This window comes from Leptinotarsa decemlineata, unplaced genomic scaffold (genome assembly GCF_025532065.1).
Source record: "Leptinotarsa decemlineata unplaced genomic scaffold, Ldec_3_MD MMD2_tig00026361_RagTag_RagTag, whole genome shotgun sequence".
NCBI classification, from domain to species: Eukaryota; Metazoa; Arthropoda; class Insecta; order Coleoptera; family Chrysomelidae; genus Leptinotarsa; species Leptinotarsa decemlineata.
The window spans coordinates 1,454,391-1,475,528 of record NW_027412704.1 but is presented as its reverse complement, the minus strand read 5'-3'; the positions used below and the strand labels follow the sequence as shown (position 1 = coordinate 1,475,528).

Genomic DNA, 21,138 nt, shown 5'->3' with positions numbered 1-21,138 from the left:
TGATTTTTTTTCAAATGACCTCACGTTTATAGCTACATCTTTTGTTATGACTATGGTCAATGTCTTTGTATTCATTTTGACAGCTGCTTTTCCTATAGTATTGTTACCGCGATATTATATTGTTACTTCCATCATAATTTGCTTCTTTAGCTTCACTTTCATGTATTTTATGTTACCACAAACTAGGGGAAACAGTTTTCTTGAAATTCAAGAAATATTGAGCAGGTAGTAGAATATATTTGGGGAATACAGAAGATGAATAAACGAATGAATGAGGCCTTAGCTGCTGTAGAGCAGATAATATAATTTCAAATTGGATGATCACATTTCGGAATCTTGGAACATATGTCGAAGCTGATTGCGGTACTTTTTTTTCAAGAACAGATTGAACATTTACAGAAATGAAATTCTCCTCTTCTCCTAGCAATAAGTATCAGTGAATTTGCACTGACGTTTCGGCATTGTGACGCATTCATCAATAACAGAAGCCGGTATTTGAGTTACTAACATTAACTTGACTTGACACTTGATTACGCTGACACTGCCATAACCTCAACTGATCGCACAAGACGCAAGACTAAAATAGTAACTAGTGATCTAGTGGCATGACAAGCAGACAATAGATGAACTCTTAGTCAGTGTTGCCAACTTCGGAACATAACAAAAGCTCGAAAAGTGGGCCACCCACTTTTCTAGCTTTTTGGCCTTTCCAGAGAGATCATTTTTTTTATTCTTTCGAACTTTGATAAGTTAGGATTTGAATCGCTCCAAAACTCTCATCTTCGAAACTTCTTTTCAAGAATCAATCTGCCAGTTATCAACAATGCAATAATGAAATATTGCCCTGTACTGCAAACTGAAAATTCTAACAATTGTAGTTGTTGATAGAGATGTTCCAATGAAACATGCGTGCTAAGTGCGTCACAGAATTCTGAGAGAGATAAGGGGAAGGCTAAGAGTGCAAAATTATGTACGGAAATAATGGGACTGGTAGTTCTTGGATCTTTGTTATTCTACTTGTATGTCGGAACCATAATAAACATATATCAATCGTACACCGACCGCATGAAAACAAGTCTTGAAAACAGTTACACGAGTAGTATCGTACGCTGATATTCGCGGTGATCCCTTCATTCCAGTCAATAACCAGTGGATAAGTCTATAAACACTGAGACAGATGTGATATTCATGTAGATCTACGATCAGTGAGATTGATTTTTCTATTCTCCCAAGACAGCATTGACATGAAGAATATCCACAATCGCGGTATTGATGACTTCAAGGAAGTTATTTACAAACCAGTTTGCAGTGAGTTCAACGTCCAAGAAAAACCCAATTCCACTAAGAAAAACGATACATGGTTTCTCTACTTTTCAGTTTTAACAGGTGAGTTATAATATCTTTCATTGAATAGTCACCTTTTTCAAATTCTAATATCACGGTAAACAGTTGTAAAAGTGCCAGAATATCAGTGTTAGTTTTATCTTTTATCTGAAGAGATTAGTATTGAAACTATGTTCATAATGACAACAAAAATATACCTTTCATAATATCATGAAATTTCTCCGTTAGTAGTGTTAATTCAGGTGACTAAATAGAAAAGTATTGGATATTCAATAAAGTGGTTGCCTAATTTATAGAACACATATTACATCACATTGAAAATCACCTTGGAAACTCACGAACAATTCGAATATTCTTTATCGTCATTTTCTAATACCACTTTTTCATTTGTCATTATTTTTCAATGCAAGGATGAGAATATCAATATTATATGATGTGATATGATATTTATATGAGCATATCAATATTGATAATCTCATAACAGAAGAAAACTAACAATTTAAAAAAATTCAACTCTAACTCTAACTGATATTTCACGTATAGTTGTTTACTCCTTGGAAGCTGTGTGACATGTCTGTTTCCTCCAAGTCTTATGAGTGTTACCAGGTATATCTTCTCTGTAATTTATGTTTGTTATCGAGCCTTTTCCTGATCTAGTTCAGTACTAAGACTATGGTTCTCTCGCAGCTAGTTGAGGGACCATATATAGAATCAGTGACTCAGGTTTGAAACACCTCTAATCATTTTTCATTTCCGTTTAAACCTTGAATCAATACAATCATTGCAACATGTTCAATGGTCGTTTCTAAACATATTCCGACATTTGTATATTGTTCAATCCCCTGCCTTCCTCTCTTGCCTTTTCCATTTTTTCACCCTACCTAGTTCATTCTTGATGACCCCTTGTTTCATCTGCAACCAAGTCAAAATATCTTATGTTCAAAATATTCAACTTTTACCGTTAACTGAATCATTTTACTTCGGAAATATATGGAGCCCAAGTCTTACCAGGATTAGTTCACGACTTTCTTCCTCAATTGAGGACCTTCATATGGTAATGACTCGCCCAATACATAGTTCTATAACAAGATCCCTTCTGGAGCCATCAGTAACACTACTATTTCCCCCAATCTTCCTCGAAGCATGTATCCTGTATCATCGATCACTTTCCCCTCCAATGTCTGGAAGATTGTGTATGATAGTTGCATTTTTCCAAATTCTCTTCGAAATTTATCCTCAATTTTCAAGATGCCTGCCAATTAATGAAGGCTTTTCACTTCCTATCGAGTTTCACAATTTATCCGGTTCCCAAACTATACTTTATCGAACAAAAATTTTGTGAGATTCTATCGTATGTCCATCTGATCTAACATGATCAGTATTGAAGGCCTACGAAGAAAGAGACCCAGAAAAATCTCTGCCTCCTGTATAATCTTGAAGTTATTATCAGGAAACAGGTCTACTTGAATGTGGTCTTGGTGGATAAGAAGCTGAATGCGATGGAAAAGTAACCAAGTAAGGTTCTTTTTCTGCAACCTGAAACAGATCTGATTTTGGTACTACCAAACAACATGTCTTAGGTGTTGTAGACCCATATTTCCACTTTCCGGCAATAGTACCACTCTAACGCATGCCAAGATGGAAATATGGAGTTGTTCCAGCGGATGACATCCGCTTCCCCATTTAGACTCGCCTATTTGGTGTGTAATAGATCCCAGCGAAGACATAGGATATTCCACTATTTGCTGAATCACTTTATCCCACTTAGTGATCACTGTACCAACTAGAAGTCCCCTGCCAGTCTGCCAATCGGTCCGTTGTCCATAGCTCAAGATTTTTAGAACCTGTTGTAATGGTTGTGTTACTTATTGACTGCCAAATTTTTTCTTTCTCAGAGATGCAGGGTCTTAACCAGTTGTATTTAAAAAAAATCTGTTCAAAATCTGTTTTTCCGTTAATCAGCTGTCGCCCCCATACGAACGACAACTCTCAGAAGTTGGGAAACTTGTACGAGCTAAGGACTAACGAGGTCTTACCTTTCAACGTGTGATTCCTAACACGGCCATATATTTCTAGTATACTTGCTATCGTGTCACACATCCAAAGCTTCCTTTGATTAGTTTCAAAAATATGACGGAGTATTTCTGGTGCTTGAACTAGTAATATTAGAGTTGGTGTAGGCTTCTTTTCTATACCAGTTCATAGCCACAAGTTTGAACGCACAGGATTATCAGCTATTCTTATAAAAATTCAATATCTGTTCAGATTTGCATGAATCAAGGGAGGTAAACATCTCTGTTCAATAGAAAAGTGTAGTGAAATTTCAGTATGGTTTTCTTTTTCAGCCAACCTTCTGACGGTTGTATACGGATCATGCCTTGTCTGGACTTCCCCCGTGATTCCTCAACTGAAGTCAACCGACCCAGAGATCAACCCACTGGGCGAAACCATTACAACTTACCAAATATCTATTTTAGTTGGATCGTCTTCACTATTCACCATTTTTGGGTCGCTTTTTTTCGGAAAACTGCCGGATCTCATCGGGCGAAAAAATACATTGATATGTATTTCCTTGGGAACTCTCTTGTCCAACATAGCAGTGGCATTCGGAAGACATATGTACCTGTACTACGCTGGAAGAAGCATCGCCAATTTATGTCTGGGTTTATTATTTGTTGCGTTGCCGATTTATTTGAATGAGATTTGTGAAGATCACAACAGAGCCAAGTATGGATGTTTGATGTTGTTTTTCATACCTTGTGGAAGTCTTTATGGATACCTTTTGGGTCCAATAACGAGCATCAAACTGTTCACTCTTCTATGTGTAGCACCTTTGATACCGCAACTGATATTCCTCTGGTTATTGATACCTGAAACACCAGTTTATACAGCTTCCAAGGGGGATAAAGAAGCTACCTTGAACATACTGAAAAAATTGAGAAGCAACAAGAGCGCCCAAGAAATCGAAGAAGATTATAAACAGATTGAGGTGACATTGAAGGCTAGCAGCAAAGCTGGTAGTGGAGGACTGAAGAGGATGTTCGAAACGACAGCATTGAGGAGAGGGTTCATAATTGGTTTGGGAACATGTATGTCAACGTATATTTCTGGAGTTCCCATAATCATGGGCTTTTTGGGGCCAATTTTCAACGATGCCGGTACAAATTTGTCTGGAAACACCGTAGCTATTTTAGTGGGATGTGTGAAAATACTATTCTACTTCATAACGACTACGATTGTGGGACGACTTGGTAGAAGACCGCTGCTACTCTTCTCCTCTATGGGCACTGCCATGGCACTTGCGGTTCTCGCTGTCTATTTTTATTTGAACAGCATTCATTCACCGATAATCGCAGACATCAGGTGGCTGCCAGTAGCTTGCATACTAATTTATATATCCATCTATTCACTAGGTATGGGTGGCGTTGCTTTTTCCATTCTCAGTGAACTTTTTCCAAATGAACTTAAGTCAATCGCCTCATCTGTCGTTATGACAATAGTCAATATCTTCGTATTGATTTTGACCACTGGTTTCCCTATTGTTTCCGACTTTTTGGGAGTTCACTATTGCATTGGATTTTTCAGTATCGGTTGCATATGCATCTTTATTTTCATGTACTTCTTGTTGCCAGAGACCAAAGGAAAAAGTTTTCTTGAAATTCAAGAAATACTGAGCAGATAGGACGGACGTATTGAATTTTCATTGAGACTCAGTTGATCAGATAATATTATAATTGATATTGTGAGTGTATGAAAAATATTTTTAATGATTTTGTTAGATGCAATACATATTAAATAATTACTATTTTTTATTGATGTATTCATTATATATTGACATTTTTCAACCTGAATTCATCAATCTGGAACTTTGATGTACTAGTTTTGTTAACAGTGTAAAATGAAACAAAGGCGTGAAAGCAATAGTTTTACTGTTGAGCGTAGATTTTTCCTGGTCATCGCCAGAAGACCAGGAAAATACCAGCCACCTTTTCTACTTCAACAAATCGTGGATTACTTTTGGAGGCAAATCAAAATTTCTCTGCACACATTCATATCTGGATGTTACGTTCTGATAGAAGCATCATGTAAGTATATCCTTCACTTCGATGATTGAACAAGATAGCATAATACCTTAGGTAAATCTTGTTCAAATTGGTTTCTAGGTGAATTGAATGAAAAGATAAGGATTGGGATACATTGTAAACATTTTCAGAGTGTTGAAAAAGATTTACTCTTTCGCTCGACAAGACAGCATTGAAATGGACAACTATCAAAATGGTGAAATAGAAGAGTTGAAAGAAGTTACTTACAAACCAGTTGATCATGATTCCAGAAGTCAAGAGTTGAAACCTAGTTCCACTAGAAAAACTGACACGTTTTTTCTGTACTTCTCAGTTTTGACAGGTGAGTCAAAAAAGGTTTGATATAACTTATGTTATTTGTTTCGCAATATCATGATGAAAAGTCGAAATGGGAGATTTATGAAGTCTCAACCTTCTTCAGTCAAAAATGAATTTGAATGGTGAATTGAAATGATTTCCGTTGCATTGTTGCTTGATATCCACTAACTCAGTCCAAACTATATAATCAATCTGATCCTTTTTTTTTGAAAATCTGTTCCAGAGCACTGAAAATTATGATCCAGGGCTAATTCGATTCAGAATGACCTCTAACAAATTTTTGAAAAATTTCAAGAGGGGCTCGAAAAAATTGCGAAAGTTAAAAACAATTCAGTGAAAAAGGGGGGGTTTGGTTTTTTGATAATATCTCGAAATATCCGAAATTTAAAAGAAGATGCTTAAAGAGGAGAACATTTCATAAAATACGATATGGACCTTTGAACAGTAAAAATAATTTTAACCCATTAAATATCATTATTGAGAAAAAAAAAACTTAAATACCTTCTAGGCACTTGAATAAACAAAAATCCATGGAAAAACAGTTTTCCCGTGATTGTTTTATTAGATATACTTCAGTTAATCAACTAATTTTCACAAGTTTTGAATTTACATAAAAACCCTAATAATTTTTAAACTTTTTTTTTTAACTAAAAACCTTAAATTTTATTCACTTCTTGGAGCTTTTCTTGAAAGCCTACAAAAAAGATTTCTGTTGAGAAATTGAAAAATATTGATTTTCCACTTTGTTATTAATAATCAAAGGCGTTAAAAATTGAAAAATTAAATTGAAGAAATGACATTTTTTTCCAATATTCGAATTCATTCGTATTCTTGTTATTCAAAATTACATAAAAATAATTTTTCACTAGATATATGAAATTGTTTTGAAGGGATTTATATCAGCGATAAATATTATGATTTTCAAAAACAAAATCGTTTCTCAAAAAAATGTTTTAGTGCCTGAAAACGCATTCGTTGATTGAATTTTTTTTTCTACTGAATATGAATATTTTATTTATTTACGGCAGTGTCTCTTCTTTACAAAGTTCACACATATGTAATCAAAGCTAGGTTTAAGGAAAAAATATATAAAATAAAATAAAAAAACGTAAAAATGAGGTAATAAATCACAATCTTTCAACAGTCTTTTCAAATGTTTCCAAAGAAGAATTAAAAAATTTGAAATCATGTATTCGCATGTATTTGAAGGTCTCAAAATCCAAAGTTAAGAATGTCCAATATAATTTTATAGTCATATTCACCAATATAATATCCCAGTTTATATACAGAGTACCTTAAAAACCTATTTTGAACACTTTCAAGCATATCAATATCCACATGATATGAAGGGCACCAAATTGTGGAATTGTATTCGATTATTGATCTAACAATTGGACAATATATGATTTTCATTGAAGTTAAAGATAATTCATTTGCAGATCCAAGAATTTTCAGTGCTTCAGAAGTAATATTTGCAATATGAGGTTCAAATGACATTTTTGGGTCGGGAGTGATTCCTAAATCTCTGATTGTGTTTGATTTGATTGTGTTTTCAGTTCTGATTGATTAATTTTATATGGCCGATTAATGGGATATTTGTTTCGGAAAAAATAAATTTCTGACATTTATCTATATTTAATTGCAGTAGATTTATATCACATCAGCGAACAAAGTTAGATAAATCGTACTATAATAATTCTGTATCAGTTGAGTCATGAATAACTTTAAACATCTTCAGGTCATCAGCAAACAAAATAAATTCGCTATGAAGAATAACATATTTCAAGTCATTTACAAATAAGTCGAAAAGCAATGACCTCAAATGAGAACCCTGTCGTACACCCGATGAAACTGTGATTGAGGAAGATACTGAGTAACCATACTGTAGGCTAGATAAGTTTCAATCCATTTCAGAATGTTTTCTTGAATACCCAAAGCGTTTAGTTTATACAATAACAAATTGTGGTTTACTCGGTCAAATGCCTTTGAAAAAGCTGTGTAAATAGAATCCACCTGGTGTCTATTTTCGAAGGCATTTATCATACAGTGTTGATAAATGAGCAGATTTGTGCTGGTAGATTTATTACTACTGAATCCATGTTGATGATTAATGATTATAAGGAACGATTTTTTATTTTGAAAAATAATAATTTCTTTTTTTTTGATATTCTGAAAAAAATCTTCATTTATTTAATAAACAATTTGTTTTAAACGAATTAATTTTTACTATATATTTTTTAAATACTAAAAAAAAAAACAAAAACAACCATGTGTCACTTTTTGTGTGAAAATATTCTTTATTTTTCACAGAGATGATATGAAAAGCCAATGTCTATTTAATGAGTAATAATAATTGCTACCATATATTCGTCAAAATCACGTATTGAAAAGGAAATCGGAATTGGATATCTCTAGTTTTCCAAAATGAAAGTACATATCCACCTTGATGAAAATTTGCAAAGTAGTCTAATGTGAAACATTGATGATTATTTTTCTTTCCAGTCAACCTTTCCATGGTTGTCAATGGATCGTTTTTGGTCTGGACTTCCCCCGTCATTCCTCAGTTGCAGTCAATCAATCCAGAAATCAACCCACTGGGAGAAAAAATCACGACGTTCCAAATATCAACCTTAGTTGGGTTGCCTTCACTATTTTCAATTTTCGGTTCACTTTTCTTTGGAAAACTACCGGACGTAATTGGGCGGAGAAAAACGTTGATATGTATATCCTTGGGAATCCTTTTGTCCAACATAGCAGTGGCATTTGGAAGACATATTTACTTATATTACGCCGGAAGGAGTATTACAAACTTATGTTTGGGCTTACTTTTCGTTGTAGTACCGATTTATCTGAATGAGATTTGCGAGGACCATAACAGAGCTAAATTCACATGTCTGATGATGTCTTTCGTTCCTTTTGGGAGTCTTTACGGATACCTTTTGGGTCCCATAACGAACATAAAAGTATTTACTCTTCTATGTGTAGCACCTTTAATACCGCAGCTGATATTCCTCTGGTTGTTGATACCTGAAACACCAGTTTATGCAGCTTCCAAAGGAGATAAAGGCGGAACCATGGAAATTTTGAAAAAGTTTAGAAGCAACAAGACTGACTATGAGATTCAAGAAGATTATAACCAGATTGAAGCAATGTTGAAAGCTAACGCCAGAACTCAACAACGTGGCTTGAAGAACATTTTTGAGACGAGAGCTTTGAGAAAAGGATTTCTCATCGGTATGGGATGCTGTCTGTCAACATACATGTCTGGAGTTCCTATCATAATGGGCTTCTTAGGTCCCATCTTCAACGATGCTGGTACAAATCTATCAGGAAATATGGTTGCTATTCTAGTGGGATGTGTAAAATTACTGTTCTTCTTCGTAACGATCACAATTGTGGAGAGGTTTGGAAGAAGACCGCTACTTCTCTTGTCCTCTTTTGGCACTGCCATTCCACTTGCTGTTCTCGCTGTCTATTTCTATCTGAAAAGCAGTCATTCACCAATAATCGCAGACATCAGGTGGTTGCCAGTCGCTTGCATACTATTTTATATAGCTTTATATTCATTGGGGCTAGGTTCCATCGCCTTCTTTCTCCTTACTGAATTTTTTCCTAACGACCTCAGATCGTTAGCTACTTCGCTTGTTATGACAATAGTTAATGTCTTTTTGTTGATTATGACCACTGGTTTTCCTATTGTTTCGGACTTTATGGGAGTCCACTATTGCATAGGCATTTTCAGTATCAGTTGCATCTTCAGCTTCATTTTCATGTACTTCTTCTTACCAGAAACCAAAGGAAAAAGTTTTCTCGAAATTCAAGAAATATTGAGCAGGTAGAACAGTTTCATTGACTTTTTTCAATGTTGTAGTTAGTATTATTGTAATTATTCACTAGTTGCCCAGACACATTTTATGCGAAAAAAAATGTTATTCAATATGTAATACGTATGAAATAACTTTCAACCTCTTGAATTCTACATTTTCAAACCTTCAACTAACTGAACAGTATTTGTAATTCATTCAGATGAATTGTACCCATGGATCTTCTGGTGGTACCGATATGCTCAACCCCCCAGCATCATGTTCACCATGGAGACAGTAGAGAACAGGAACAACGGATAGCTTTTCTAGATGTACTCGTAGAAAGGTCTGGCACACGACTGACAGATGAAGTGTACCGAAAATTGATGCATACGAACAGATATCTGCATACACTTTTGAACCACCATCCAAGTCAAAAGCGGGGAATTATCAACACCCTGACAAAACGTATCCATAGAATATGTGAACCAGATCACCTACAAGAAGAATTGGAGCATCTTCAAGTGGCCTTGAGATCGAATGGATACCGAGATCAACCAGGCCATGGAACTGAAGACTTCCACAAGTCAAAATAGGGAGGAAACTCAAACGGTTGCACGTGCATTTCTTCCGTACATCCCTAGGGTTACAGACAGAATCGGAATAATCTAAGGGAGCATAAAATAAAAACAGTGTTCAAGCCTATCAGGCTTGACGTATCTTGTACGTATTGTGTAGCTGAATTGCTAGAAATATAAGACGTATCTCAAAAATGAAACAAAAACCTAAGCAGCTTGGACGTAAGTCATATTTCTAAGCAAAACGGCCGCTTCTTAGAGATGTTTCTACTTCGCTTAGGATTTCTCGTAATTTACAATTTGAACTTCACAGAGATACGTCACTTACAGTTAGTAGCTCCCTGATTGATACCTCAATTTGCCGCAGTATCAGCGCTGTAAAGGGTTCTTATCAGCCTCATCTTTAAAGTTTGTTGTTTACTCATCAACAGTGTCAAATGCAGTTTGAAAATTGGAAGCCATAAAAAGTGTTGCTCATAAAACCGAAGTCCAGCCAATGGAGCTAGAGCATTTTTACATTTGGGGAGATTTTTCCTCGCAATACAAAGTTAACTCGTACAGAGCCCAGGCCATATTTACATGATATGGTTCAGGTAACCGTCTACAGAGGTTTACATAATATCACATATAAAAATGACTTTGATTGTCCATCATTTGATCTTAATTTTTTAACAATAAACAAAAACAAACAAAAGTTCTTGGAATTTCTTCGCAGAAGAAAGCCAATATAATGAAAAATTTGTCTGGAATTATAAAAAATCGGTTGCAATTCTGGGACACTCTTCCAGTTTCAGATGAGAACTGAACAAAATTTATGTTTATCCATTCGTATTCTAGTTTACTTTTGGGTTCATTTCCAGTGTAAATATGTATTGTTTTCTGGAAAATTATTTCAATATCCCACAAATGTAGCGTATTCTTCATGTATCACTTTATTAATGAATCGTTTCTAGATAATTTTTTATTTATTATTCAATTTCATATCCAAGTCCATGTGGTATGAAATAGAATCGAACATTATCTATTGATTTATTTTTAACGCAAAGAGACGTATCTAAAATATTTGTTCACAATTGCTTAGTCAATTAGCCGTATCTCAGTTTAAAACTGAAATAGTAGTTTACGTAAGTCAAGTTAATTATCGTGTTATTGTCGTGTCAATCTTTATTGTATTTACAAAAAAAAAATAAAAAAAAATTGACTATGTAGGTGCGGTTTTGAAATTCATTAAAATTCCTTATATCCCAAAACAAGGAAATTTGAGATACGCCTTTCTGGCTTAGGAGCGAAACACGTGTCGTAGTTTTTGAAAAACCCTTTATAGTAAAAATCATACAATAAACTGTAATAATTAGTTTTTTTACTGGAACACCATGTATACAAATGTGTCAATAATTGAACAAGATAGCGTAATACCTCAAGTAATTCTTATTCAAAGTGATTTCCATATGAAATTAATGTGTAGATGACATTGGGAAGATTACATTTACTGCTCTACTTCCATTAAGACAGTATTGAAATGACAAATCATCACGATAATGAAATGGTTTCGTTGAAAGAAATTACTTACAAACCAGTCAATCATGAGTTTCGAATTCAAGAGTTGAAACCCAATTCAACTAAAAAAAGGGATACGTTTTTTCTGTACTTCTCAGTTTTGACAGGTAAGTCTATAAACCTTTGATCCACTTGTTTTAGAGTGACATATTTCCATTCAAATATGTTATTTGTAGAATTGTAGAATGACATATTTCCATTCAAATATGTTATTTGTAGAATTGTAGAATTCTGGAAGGTACATCAACTCTTCAATATTGATGGTGGTTTCATCAAAAGTATAACACACTATAAATATAAATGATAGTGAAGATTGAACTGAAGGTATTCATGTTTCCTCCATTTTCATTCTTCTGAAACATACCAGTCAGTAATTTGAAGTATTATCTCTTACTCAAATAAGCAAGTCTCCATTGGTAGAAGAGGTCCTACAGAATGACCACCAAGATCTCCGCATCTCACTTCTGTAGGGTCATTTGAAGTCTAAAGTGGCAATGGAAGCTCGTTTCTTTGGACGAAATTTTTTTCTCCTCATTTATTGCTTCCATATTTGTCTCTAGAATGAATTATTGAAAATTTGGTCTCCTGTATAATTGTTAACCTCGTTTTAAATGGATTGCACTGCATACGATGTTCTGAACTCTTTGAGACCAATTTTCTCCATTTCCACAAATTCACCGAAAATGTTCACTAAATGTTCACAAATATTCAACAACGCAGTGCCTTCAAACTTGAAACCTACACTTTATATATATATATATATATATATATATATATATATATATATATATACAGTGTGGTCCAACGAAAACTTAACACCTCGAGTTTCCGGCGTTAACATGAAAATGTGGAAAATCGCTCGAACCCATCAATTTCTGATTCGAGGGGGAACAACTGTTCCACTGTTTTCATCCCCGTGACTTCAACCCCCTAACGGGGGTGAGCACAACCCCTTGATTTTGAATAGGGATGAGGGGTGTTGAGATACCTCATTTTGAAGATCTTATCGTGTACTATCTGACCGTAAAATTTCGCTCCAAAATATCCATCGATAACGACATGACAGGTAAAAGAGTGGAAGAGTACGTACTTTTGTGATTACTTTATTAAATGTTCGAAATGGGCACCATCCACTTCCATGCAGTAATATAAGTTTTGCTGAAAACGTTCACGTACATTACTCAAGATGTCTGGTGTAATTTGACGGCATTCATTAATGATCCGAGTTCGCAAATCATCCAGTGACTCAGGCTGGGTAGCGTAAATCTTGGATTTCAGGTGACCCCATAGAAAAAAGTCCAGTGGAGCCAGATCCGGTGATCTGGGTGGCCACTCAATATGTCCCCTTCTTCCAATCCAGGCGTGAGGAAAATTGTCATCTAAAAACTGACGCACCGGTTGAACAAAGTGAGGTGGTGCGCCATCTTGTTGGAAAATGATCGTTTGATGGTCTTCTGCATTCTCCAATACTTGCACGAGGGCTGGATAAATAGCGTTCTCCAATAGATCGAGATAAAGTTGGCCTGTGAGATTACCGGGTAGAAAAAAAGGGCCGATTATGTGATTTCCATAAATACCCGCCCAAACATTTAATTTTTGGGGGCGCTGTGTATACACCTCACGAAATAATCGTGGATTTTCATCTGACCAATACCGACAGTTATGCCGGTTTACAATGCCGTTAAGGTAAAATGAACACTCGTCCGAAAAACAGATATCGAGCATGTAGTTTTGATTGCAGTTAATTATTTCACTGATCACTTCACAGAACTGGAGTCGGCGATCGGGATCATCCTCATTCAGTTCCTGAACCAATCGTATCTTATACGGATGGAATTTATGTTGTTTCAGGATTCTCATGATTGTTGTGCGTGAAACACCAGATACCTCGGACAATTTCCTAGTACTAACGGTCGGATCCATTGCTATATGACCTAAGACAGCCACGTCCCTCGCTTCGTCTCTTTCATGCACCCTCTTTTTGTTTCCAACTGACCCAGTAGCGTCAAATTTGGCAACCAGTTGCACAACGTAAGCAGCGGATACATTTTTTCCAGGATGTCGTTCGTTAAATAAAGCCGCTGTTGTGCGCGCAGAGTCGTTATTTCGGAAAAATAATTTTATCATTTCCACCCTTTCTTCTACGGAATACACCATTTTAATTCCACTACAAATTTACAATCGCTTGTACACACTTGTACCGTTCTTAACAATTCACGATAGACTAAGGTACAAAAACAAGGTCCGTCTACTTTTTTGGACAAAAAATTAACCACTCAATACCTTTGAAATGCGTCGGATACGAATAATATTCTCGAGATAAATTCCATATTGCCTCTTTCACTATTTTCGCTGTTATTTCATTATCGATGGATATTTTGAAGTGAAATTTTACGGGCAGATAGTACACGATAAGATCTTCAAAATGAGGTATCTCAACACCCCTCATCCCTATTCAAAATCAAGGGGTTGTGCTCACCCCCGTTAGGGGGTTGAAGTCACGGGGATGAAAACAGCGGAAAAGTTGTTCCCCCTCGAATCAGCAATTGACGGGTTCGAGCGATTTTCCACATTTTCATGTTAACGCCGGAAAATCGAGGTGTTAAGTTTTCGTTGGACCACACTGTATATATATATACTTTCTAATACAGTGACATTTTTCGAACAACTACCGCCATCTCTAGGTCAGGCTGGGTACTTCTGTGGCCACCTTGGTATTGTGAGGCCAACCACTGGTTTTTCAACTATGAAAACAATTGGCGGAACAGCCTGATGTAATATTTTTACGATCCTTTTTTTTTTCAGTTAACCTCTTGATGATTGTGAATGGATCGTCTCTGGTCTGGACTTCCCCCGTCATTCCTCAGCTGGAATCAACCAACCCAGAAATCAACCCACTGGGAGAAAAAATCACGACGTTCCAAATATCAATCTTAGTTGGGTTACCTTCGTTATTCACAATTTTTGGTTCTTTCTTCTTTGGAAAACTTCCAGACGTGATTGGAAGAAAAAATACATTAATATGTATATCCTTGGGAACCTTCTTGTCCAACGTAGCTGTTGCGTTTGGGAAACATATTTACTTGTACTACGCTGGAAGAAGTATTGCAAATCTATGTTTGGGTTTACTTTTCGTTGTACTACCGATTTATCTGAATGAAATTTGCGAGGACCATAACAGAGCCAAACATGGATGCCTGATGATGTTTTTCCTCCCTTTCGGGAGTCTTTACGGATACCTTTTGGGTCCAATAACGAGCATCAAACTGTTCACTCTTCTGTGTGCAGCACCTTTGATACCACAACTGATATTCCTCTGGTTATTGATACCTGAAACACCGGTTTATACAGCTTCCAAGGGAGAGAAAGGCGCAACCATGAAAATTTTGAGGAAGTTGAGAAGCAACAAGACTGACTATGAGATTCGAGAAGATTATAACCAGATCGAAGCAATGTTGAAAGCTAACTCCAAAGCTGATAGAGGTGGATTCAAGAACATTTTTGAAACAAGAGCTTCGAGAAAAGGATTCATTGTCGGTTTGGGATGCTGTCTATCAATACACATGTCGGGAGTTCCTGTCATCATGGGCTTCTTAGGTCCCATCTTCAACGATGCTGGTACAAATCTATCAGGAAATATGGTTGCTATTTTAGTGGGATGTGTAAAATTACTGTTCTTCTTCGTGACGATCACCATCGTGGGAAGGTTTGGAAGGAGACCGCTGCTTCTCTTGTCCTCCATTGGCACTGCAATACCACTTGGTGTTCTGGCTGTTCATTTCTATTTGAACAGCATCCATTCACCAATGATCGTGAACATCAGGTGGTTGCCGGTAGCCTGCGTACTAATTTACATAGCCATCTATTCGCTAGGATTAGGTTCAATAGCCACTTCTCTCCTCACTGAACTGTTTCCCAACAATGTTAGAGCGATAGCTACGTCAGTTATCATGACAATAGGCAATACGTTACTATTACTACTGACTACCGGTTTTCCTATCGTTTCTCACTTTTTAGGAGTTCACTATTGTATTGGAATTTTCAGCGTTAGTTGCGTCTTCAGTTTTATCTTCATTTACTACATGTTACCAGAAACTAAAGGCAAAAGTACTCTTGAAATTCAAGAAATACTAAGCAAATAAAAAACTTCTCTCTTCATTTATGATCACAAATACAATCCATTATAAATTCTTGGAAAAGAAAGGTATTGGAGAAATAGACAGCCACATCCATTCTTTTCCTCTTCATCATCATCATCGAATAATTACTTGGTGGAAATTAAATCTTTTGGGAAATATTTAAAGGTAACCGTATTTTTTTTGAACTCAAGACTTGGAAGAAGTTGGTGTAAAAAAAATCAGAGTGCAATTAATACATAACTTGCAAGCGATGTGCTTGTTTCATGCTATGGAAAACGATAGTTTGATCGAGTTAGGGGTATATTAATCTTATCAAGCCTAATCGGTCCCAAAATCTCTTTAAATTTGCAGAAATAAGAATAATTCGAAAAGCAAGAATTTGAATTGGCCGCGTGTCTGTTGACCAATAAAATTGATCGTGTCTAGAGCGGAGTTGCCAAGTGTATCGGTTTTCAATATCCATTCACAGATCTGATGATCCAGTTTGACAGACGCCATTATTGTTGTTATTGTTGTCAACTCGATGTGAATACAACTGTAACAATTATATGATTGAAGAAGGTTTTGTTGAAAAGGTAGGTCTCGGCGAGTACATATTTTGCTGCATATTCCGTGTCATTAGTTTACATTTCGAGAAATATTTTTTCAGGTTATTTTTGGATTGATATGTTCTGGAGTAATTCTACATTCCACTGTACATATTTTTGCTTTTTTTTCAGTCACCATACTGCTCCTTGGCAGAGATAAAATAAAAAATAAATCAAAACTTTCCATCCTTCGATAAAAAGACAAAATCTGAAATGAATATCATATAAATAAAAGGGACCCACTAAATAAACCACCTACTGTTTCAATTTTCCATTCTTCATTTCGGTACCAAAGTATTGCAAATTTTTCAAGTAAAATTCATCATTTCAAAATCGACTCTTGGTAAGTTGTCGAGAGTCAGCTTTAACAAAACTAGGCTCAACATTCATTTTGAAATTATTTTAACAAAAATACGAAGTTTGTGGAAACCATTGACATTAGAAAGAGCACATTGTCGCATACACTACAGAGGGCGCTGGCTGACTGGGTGACAATATGGCTAATATACCAGTAACGTTGAATATCTTATTTTTTGGTGGGTAGCATGAATGCATGATTTATTTATTTTATTAGGGTTCATGAGCATTTGAAAACCATTTGACAATACAGCTCGTTTAATTCTATATAGAGTTATATTTAGATATAGCATGTACTATATCAGTTATCAAGGCATATATTATTGTCCATTTTTATACTTATGATGTACTGTTTGGAACCTTTGGTGTGGTAATGAATATTACTGGAGTTTTTTCCCAACATCAAATCGTTATTTTTACACCTCGACACGTGTTTCGATCACCAAGTGATCATCTTCAAGAGGAAGATAAAACTAGAAACTACTTTGCTCCTGTTGGAGGACCCTATATAATGTTCAATTTTTTGTATCGACCAGTTCTTGAGTTATTGTTATCTCAATTAAGAAAACCTAGACTTGTGGGCATTTGCTCAACTTCTAGTTGAGCCACGGCCCTGGAAGAGGCCTAAATAATCTCATTCTCTACCCCTTTCGTATAATCAATACAGGAAGTGGATCATGGAATTGTATAGGTGGGGCTTTTCTTCGACCCTGATCTAACTCTTTGTATCACACTCCACTGACAGGCGTCAGTATGTTATATTCAATGGCTTCAAATCTTTGGAATATGCAGCTACCTCTGGTGTTCCACAAGGAAGCAACCTAGGTCCATTTCTCTTTAACACCTTCATAAACGACATAGTTGTTTGATACACTCTCCCTCAATCTGAAACGTGTTGAGCAATGGTGTTTTCACAACAATCTTCTTTTTAACGCGAGTAAATGTAATGTAATGACGTACACACTGGAAAATTGTCCACTTTCATATCAATATTTAATAAACAATATTCCACTTCAACGGCCTCTCACATTCACCGATCTAGGTGTTACCTTCGACACAAAACTTTCCTTCGTACCACACGTTGAAGCTACTTTGTCTGCTGCGAACAGAATGTATGGATTTATTGCACATAAGTATAGCGTCGTTTCCTAAAACTTCTCTCCTATAGATCAGACAATATCTATCCACCAATTGGATTCCCCCATGATGTATTGCTATGAATAGCTTGAGTTGCCGTCGTGATTGTCACCACACAATTCTTCTTCTTAAACTGATTAATGATTTAATTATTGACCTACATATTCTGCAAAAATTTGATTTCAATTTACTTAGTCAAACATCTAGAGAAGTTAATCTTTTTTATCTGCCGAAACCACGTACAAATATTCTAAAACGTTCACCTCTGTATAACATGTGTGTCAAATGCAATTATGCAAGTTGTCAGCTCGACATTTTTCAATGTTCCATCTCTGAGATTAAGTCTTTTTACTTCAGCTAATTCTATATGTATTGTTTTTATCTTATAACTTATTGTGTTTGTATTGTATTGTGATTTGACTTATATATCTGTTCTGTAGTTGGGTGTAACCTTTAGAACAGTGTATGAAATAGATAAATAACTGAATACATGAATACGTAAATGAATAAATTAGACATTTCTGGTTTCCGAAGTGGGATATGCGCAATTTTAAAGTTTGATTCATGAATAGTATTATGTATCATGTCAAAGTGTAATGTACTTTTTTGTTTGTACATTTTTATCGCCCAATTGTTGTGATTCCTTTCGATGTAGGTCACAAAAACCCAAACTAGAAAATTTCCAAAGAATATAATATTATTAAGAACAACACACCCCCATGTTGAGGTGAATTGCTCTTTCTTCTCTGACATTACTCGTATTTCTATGAATATCACCCAAAGAAACTTATCTACTCATTAGTATAAAGTATTCTAATTATTACTGAGTTCAACGAAAATGTATTATTCTTATCCTATATTTAGAATGAATGAAGGTTATCCAATGAAAAGGGCGTCGGTTATGAAATTACCCTATTTTTCATTATATTTCAAGTTTTTCGATTATATAGGATTATTTCAAAAGTTTTGCCCGTGTTAATGTCATGTCATATGTCAATGGTCCCATTCCAAACAGAAAATTGCTAACCTTTATATAAGATTTGGAAATATTCCGATATAATATTATATTATTATTATTATTATTATTACATATAAATAAGGGCTGAGGACAAAGTCCTATGTAAGCCTAAAAACGAAGAATATCGACAAGTTAATACAATGTATGCAAAAAGAAAAGAAAAATAATTAAAATATGCATAGAGCCGATTAAGCAAATATAACGATGAGATTGGAACCTTTGGTGTGAAAGTTGAATAACTTTTTTCGAGATCAATTGCCCTAACACCAAACTGATATTTTTGCACTCGACGCGCGTTTCGCCAACAAATTTAGCATCCTCAGGAGAAGAAAATTGATCTTCTCCTGAGGATGCTAAGTTTTTTGGCGAAACGCGCGTCGAGTGCAAAAATATCAGTTTGGTGTTAGGGCAATTGATCTCGAAAAAAGTTATTCAAATAAGCAAATGTCTATTTTGTTTTTGAAACTGTTCACTGAGTCGGAATTCATAACATCGTTGCGAATTTTTCCTTTTTTAATTTGAGTGTGTGAGCACGTAACCGCGAATCATTGTTGAAAACAAAAAATTCTTTCTGATTTGCATAGTTATACTTAGCTATACGGAAAGATATGATTTATATGATTCATATGATTTGTATATCACATTAATATTTTACTTCTGGGAATTGAGAGTAAGGTGATTATGATCATTAATCTTTTAAATTATTCCCGTATCGAAATGAAAATACTAAAAAAGACAATGGGGAATGTTCCTCCTTACGAAAATCAAGTAGTTTTCATAAAAGAGCTCTAAAACAGCACATTTTAAACATTTCAACCTTCTTCTTTGAACAATTATTAAAATACTTAAAAATGAGGAATGAAATAATGCATTCAACATTTAAAGGGATTCGTTTCTATTTCACCATTTGGCAACATCGGTTATAGCTAATAAAGGACAATGAATCTGTTACCTGTGTGAGACAAACAAAGATGACATATTTCAGAGGCGCGCTGTTCTGTTTACTTATGTTCCGAGTTACGAGACATTCTGTGACATGACATTTTGTGCACCTAACCTATATTTTTCTATATAAATAAATAAAAAAACAACTGTTGTTCATGTGGCTTGTGGAGGTGGTATTGAACTATAGTTTATATTTTGCCTCAATTGTTGATTCATAAAGATACTTTTTCTTTTTCAAAGTAGAATATCTAGGTACGTATAAATTATCTCAACTTGATATAGGCGCTGTTGCCAATATGTGAATCAGAAACAAATCCTTTTAAAAATTAAAACCCAACATTTGAAATATCAATTTGAAGTGAATTCGAGAAACTCATGAATTAAACTCAACTTTATTTTGTTCAAACTTGCATTTGCTCTAATAACCCAAATGGAGGAACATTTCCCATTGGTACTCAAGTACTGAAGAAATAACTCATATAGAACTGTTTCTATAGTATAAAAGAATAATTTGATCAGGACAAGTTTTATTATGCATATTCTACCTAGCTTGTCTCCCTAGGCTTATTTATTGATTAGTTGAAATGTTTCGACATATAAAAATAAAAGATTTTTGGTAACGCGTATTCCAACAGGGACGTCCAACTTTGACAATTGATAACGGTCATATTTTCAAAGCTGCATCTGTCAAATTAGTTATCATTTATCCGGCCTGTTTTGCCAAATCACCATAGACTGATAGAGCATTCAACAACACGTGGAAATAATAAAATTGTTTTTGCAAAATGGGTGTTCGTACGTCGACGAAACGCAGCATCTGCCAATAGCATAGCCGCTGTCTGTGAGAGTGTGCAGGAGAATACGAGGCAGTCGGTTTCGCGGTCCATATTTCATTGAGAACAACGTTGGCCAGGTTATCACTGTCAATAGCAAGTACTATAGGTCACTATAGGTCATCAATTTCTCTAGTGGTCCCCATTGCCAACGTATCCCATGCCATCTGTCAAATTCAGCACGATTTATGTGCCAGAGTCATGGAAAATTGAAAGTTTCGGATGCACTTCACCCTGAAAAGTAGTGGTGGATAATTTCTCACGCATATTTTTTTTATTCAAATTTGAAGATAGGAAGCGCCTAATGGAAGAGTCTATACGTATAATTTTTTATGGCTGTTTTAAGACTTTCACAATATCTCATATTTGGTCTAAATGCATTATAATAGACGATTCATCATTGAATTAAGTTGTCTTTGCTATCAGGATCAATTCTTTCT

General features: G+C 35.3%; 3 protein-coding genes and 1 long non-coding RNA gene across 4 annotated transcripts; 3 read left to right on the top strand and 1 right to left on the bottom strand.

Annotated features, from left to right (window-relative positions):
• Positions 1 to 931: 931 nt before the first annotated feature.
• LOC111503981 (facilitated trehalose transporter Tret1-2 homolog) lies at positions 932 to 5,152 on the top strand. Its single transcript, XM_023158434.2, has 2 exons — positions 932 to 1,386; positions 3,690 to 5,152. Exons 1-2 carry the CDS (start codon positions 1,245 to 1,247, stop codon positions 5,024 to 5,026), a joined length of 1,479 nt encoding a protein of 492 aa, XP_023014202.2. The 5' UTR covers positions 932 to 1,244; the 3' UTR covers positions 5,027 to 5,152.
• Positions 5,153 to 5,293: 141 nt separating this feature from the next.
• LOC141486659 (facilitated trehalose transporter Tret1-2 homolog) lies at positions 5,294 to 11,299 on the top strand. Its single transcript, XM_074185035.1, has 2 exons — positions 5,294 to 5,748; positions 8,247 to 11,299. Exons 1-2 carry the CDS (start codon positions 5,604 to 5,606, stop codon positions 9,581 to 9,583), a joined length of 1,482 nt encoding a protein of 493 aa, XP_074041136.1. The 5' UTR covers positions 5,294 to 5,603; the 3' UTR covers positions 9,584 to 11,299.
• A 282-nt stretch (positions 11,300 to 11,581) lies between these two features.
• On the top strand, positions 11,582 to 15,840 carry LOC141486660 (facilitated trehalose transporter Tret1-2 homolog). The gene is made up of 2 exons (XM_074185036.1): positions 11,582 to 11,789; positions 14,488 to 15,840. Exons 1-2 carry the CDS (start codon positions 11,645 to 11,647, stop codon positions 15,822 to 15,824), a joined length of 1,482 nt encoding a protein of 493 aa, XP_074041137.1. The 5' UTR covers positions 11,582 to 11,644; the 3' UTR covers positions 15,825 to 15,840.
• On the bottom strand, positions 15,196 to 16,912 carry LOC141486662 (uncharacterized). Its single transcript, XR_012467970.1, has 2 exons — positions 16,668 to 16,912; positions 15,196 to 16,616 (listed from the first exon to the last, which is right to left on the bottom strand). It is a non-coding gene; the product is annotated as an uncharacterized lncRNA (long non-coding RNA).
• Between the last annotated feature and the right edge of the window lie 4,226 nt (positions 16,913 to 21,138).

Excerpts from the sequence above, each read along its gene's own strand:
- LOC111503981 (XM_023158434.2), top strand. The coding sequence starts at position 1,245 with ATGAAGAATATCCACAATCGCGGTATTGATGACTTCAAGGAAGTTATT. Across the intron at positions 1,387-3,689 it reads CTACTTTTCAGTTTTAACAG|CCAACCTTCTGACGGTTGTA; the intron begins GTGAGTTATAAT and ends TTTCTTTTTCAG.
- LOC141486659 (XM_074185035.1), top strand. The coding sequence starts at position 5,604 with ATGGACAACTATCAAAATGGTGAAATAGAAGAGTTGAAAGAAGTTACT. Across the intron at positions 5,749-8,246 it reads GTACTTCTCAGTTTTGACAG|TCAACCTTTCCATGGTTGTC; the intron begins GTGAGTCAAAAA and ends TTTTCTTTCCAG.
- LOC141486660 (XM_074185036.1), top strand. The coding sequence starts at position 11,645 with ATGACAAATCATCACGATAATGAAATGGTTTCGTTGAAAGAAATTACT. Across the intron at positions 11,790-14,487 it reads GTACTTCTCAGTTTTGACAG|TTAACCTCTTGATGATTGTG; the intron begins GTAAGTCTATAA and ends TTTTTTTTTCAG.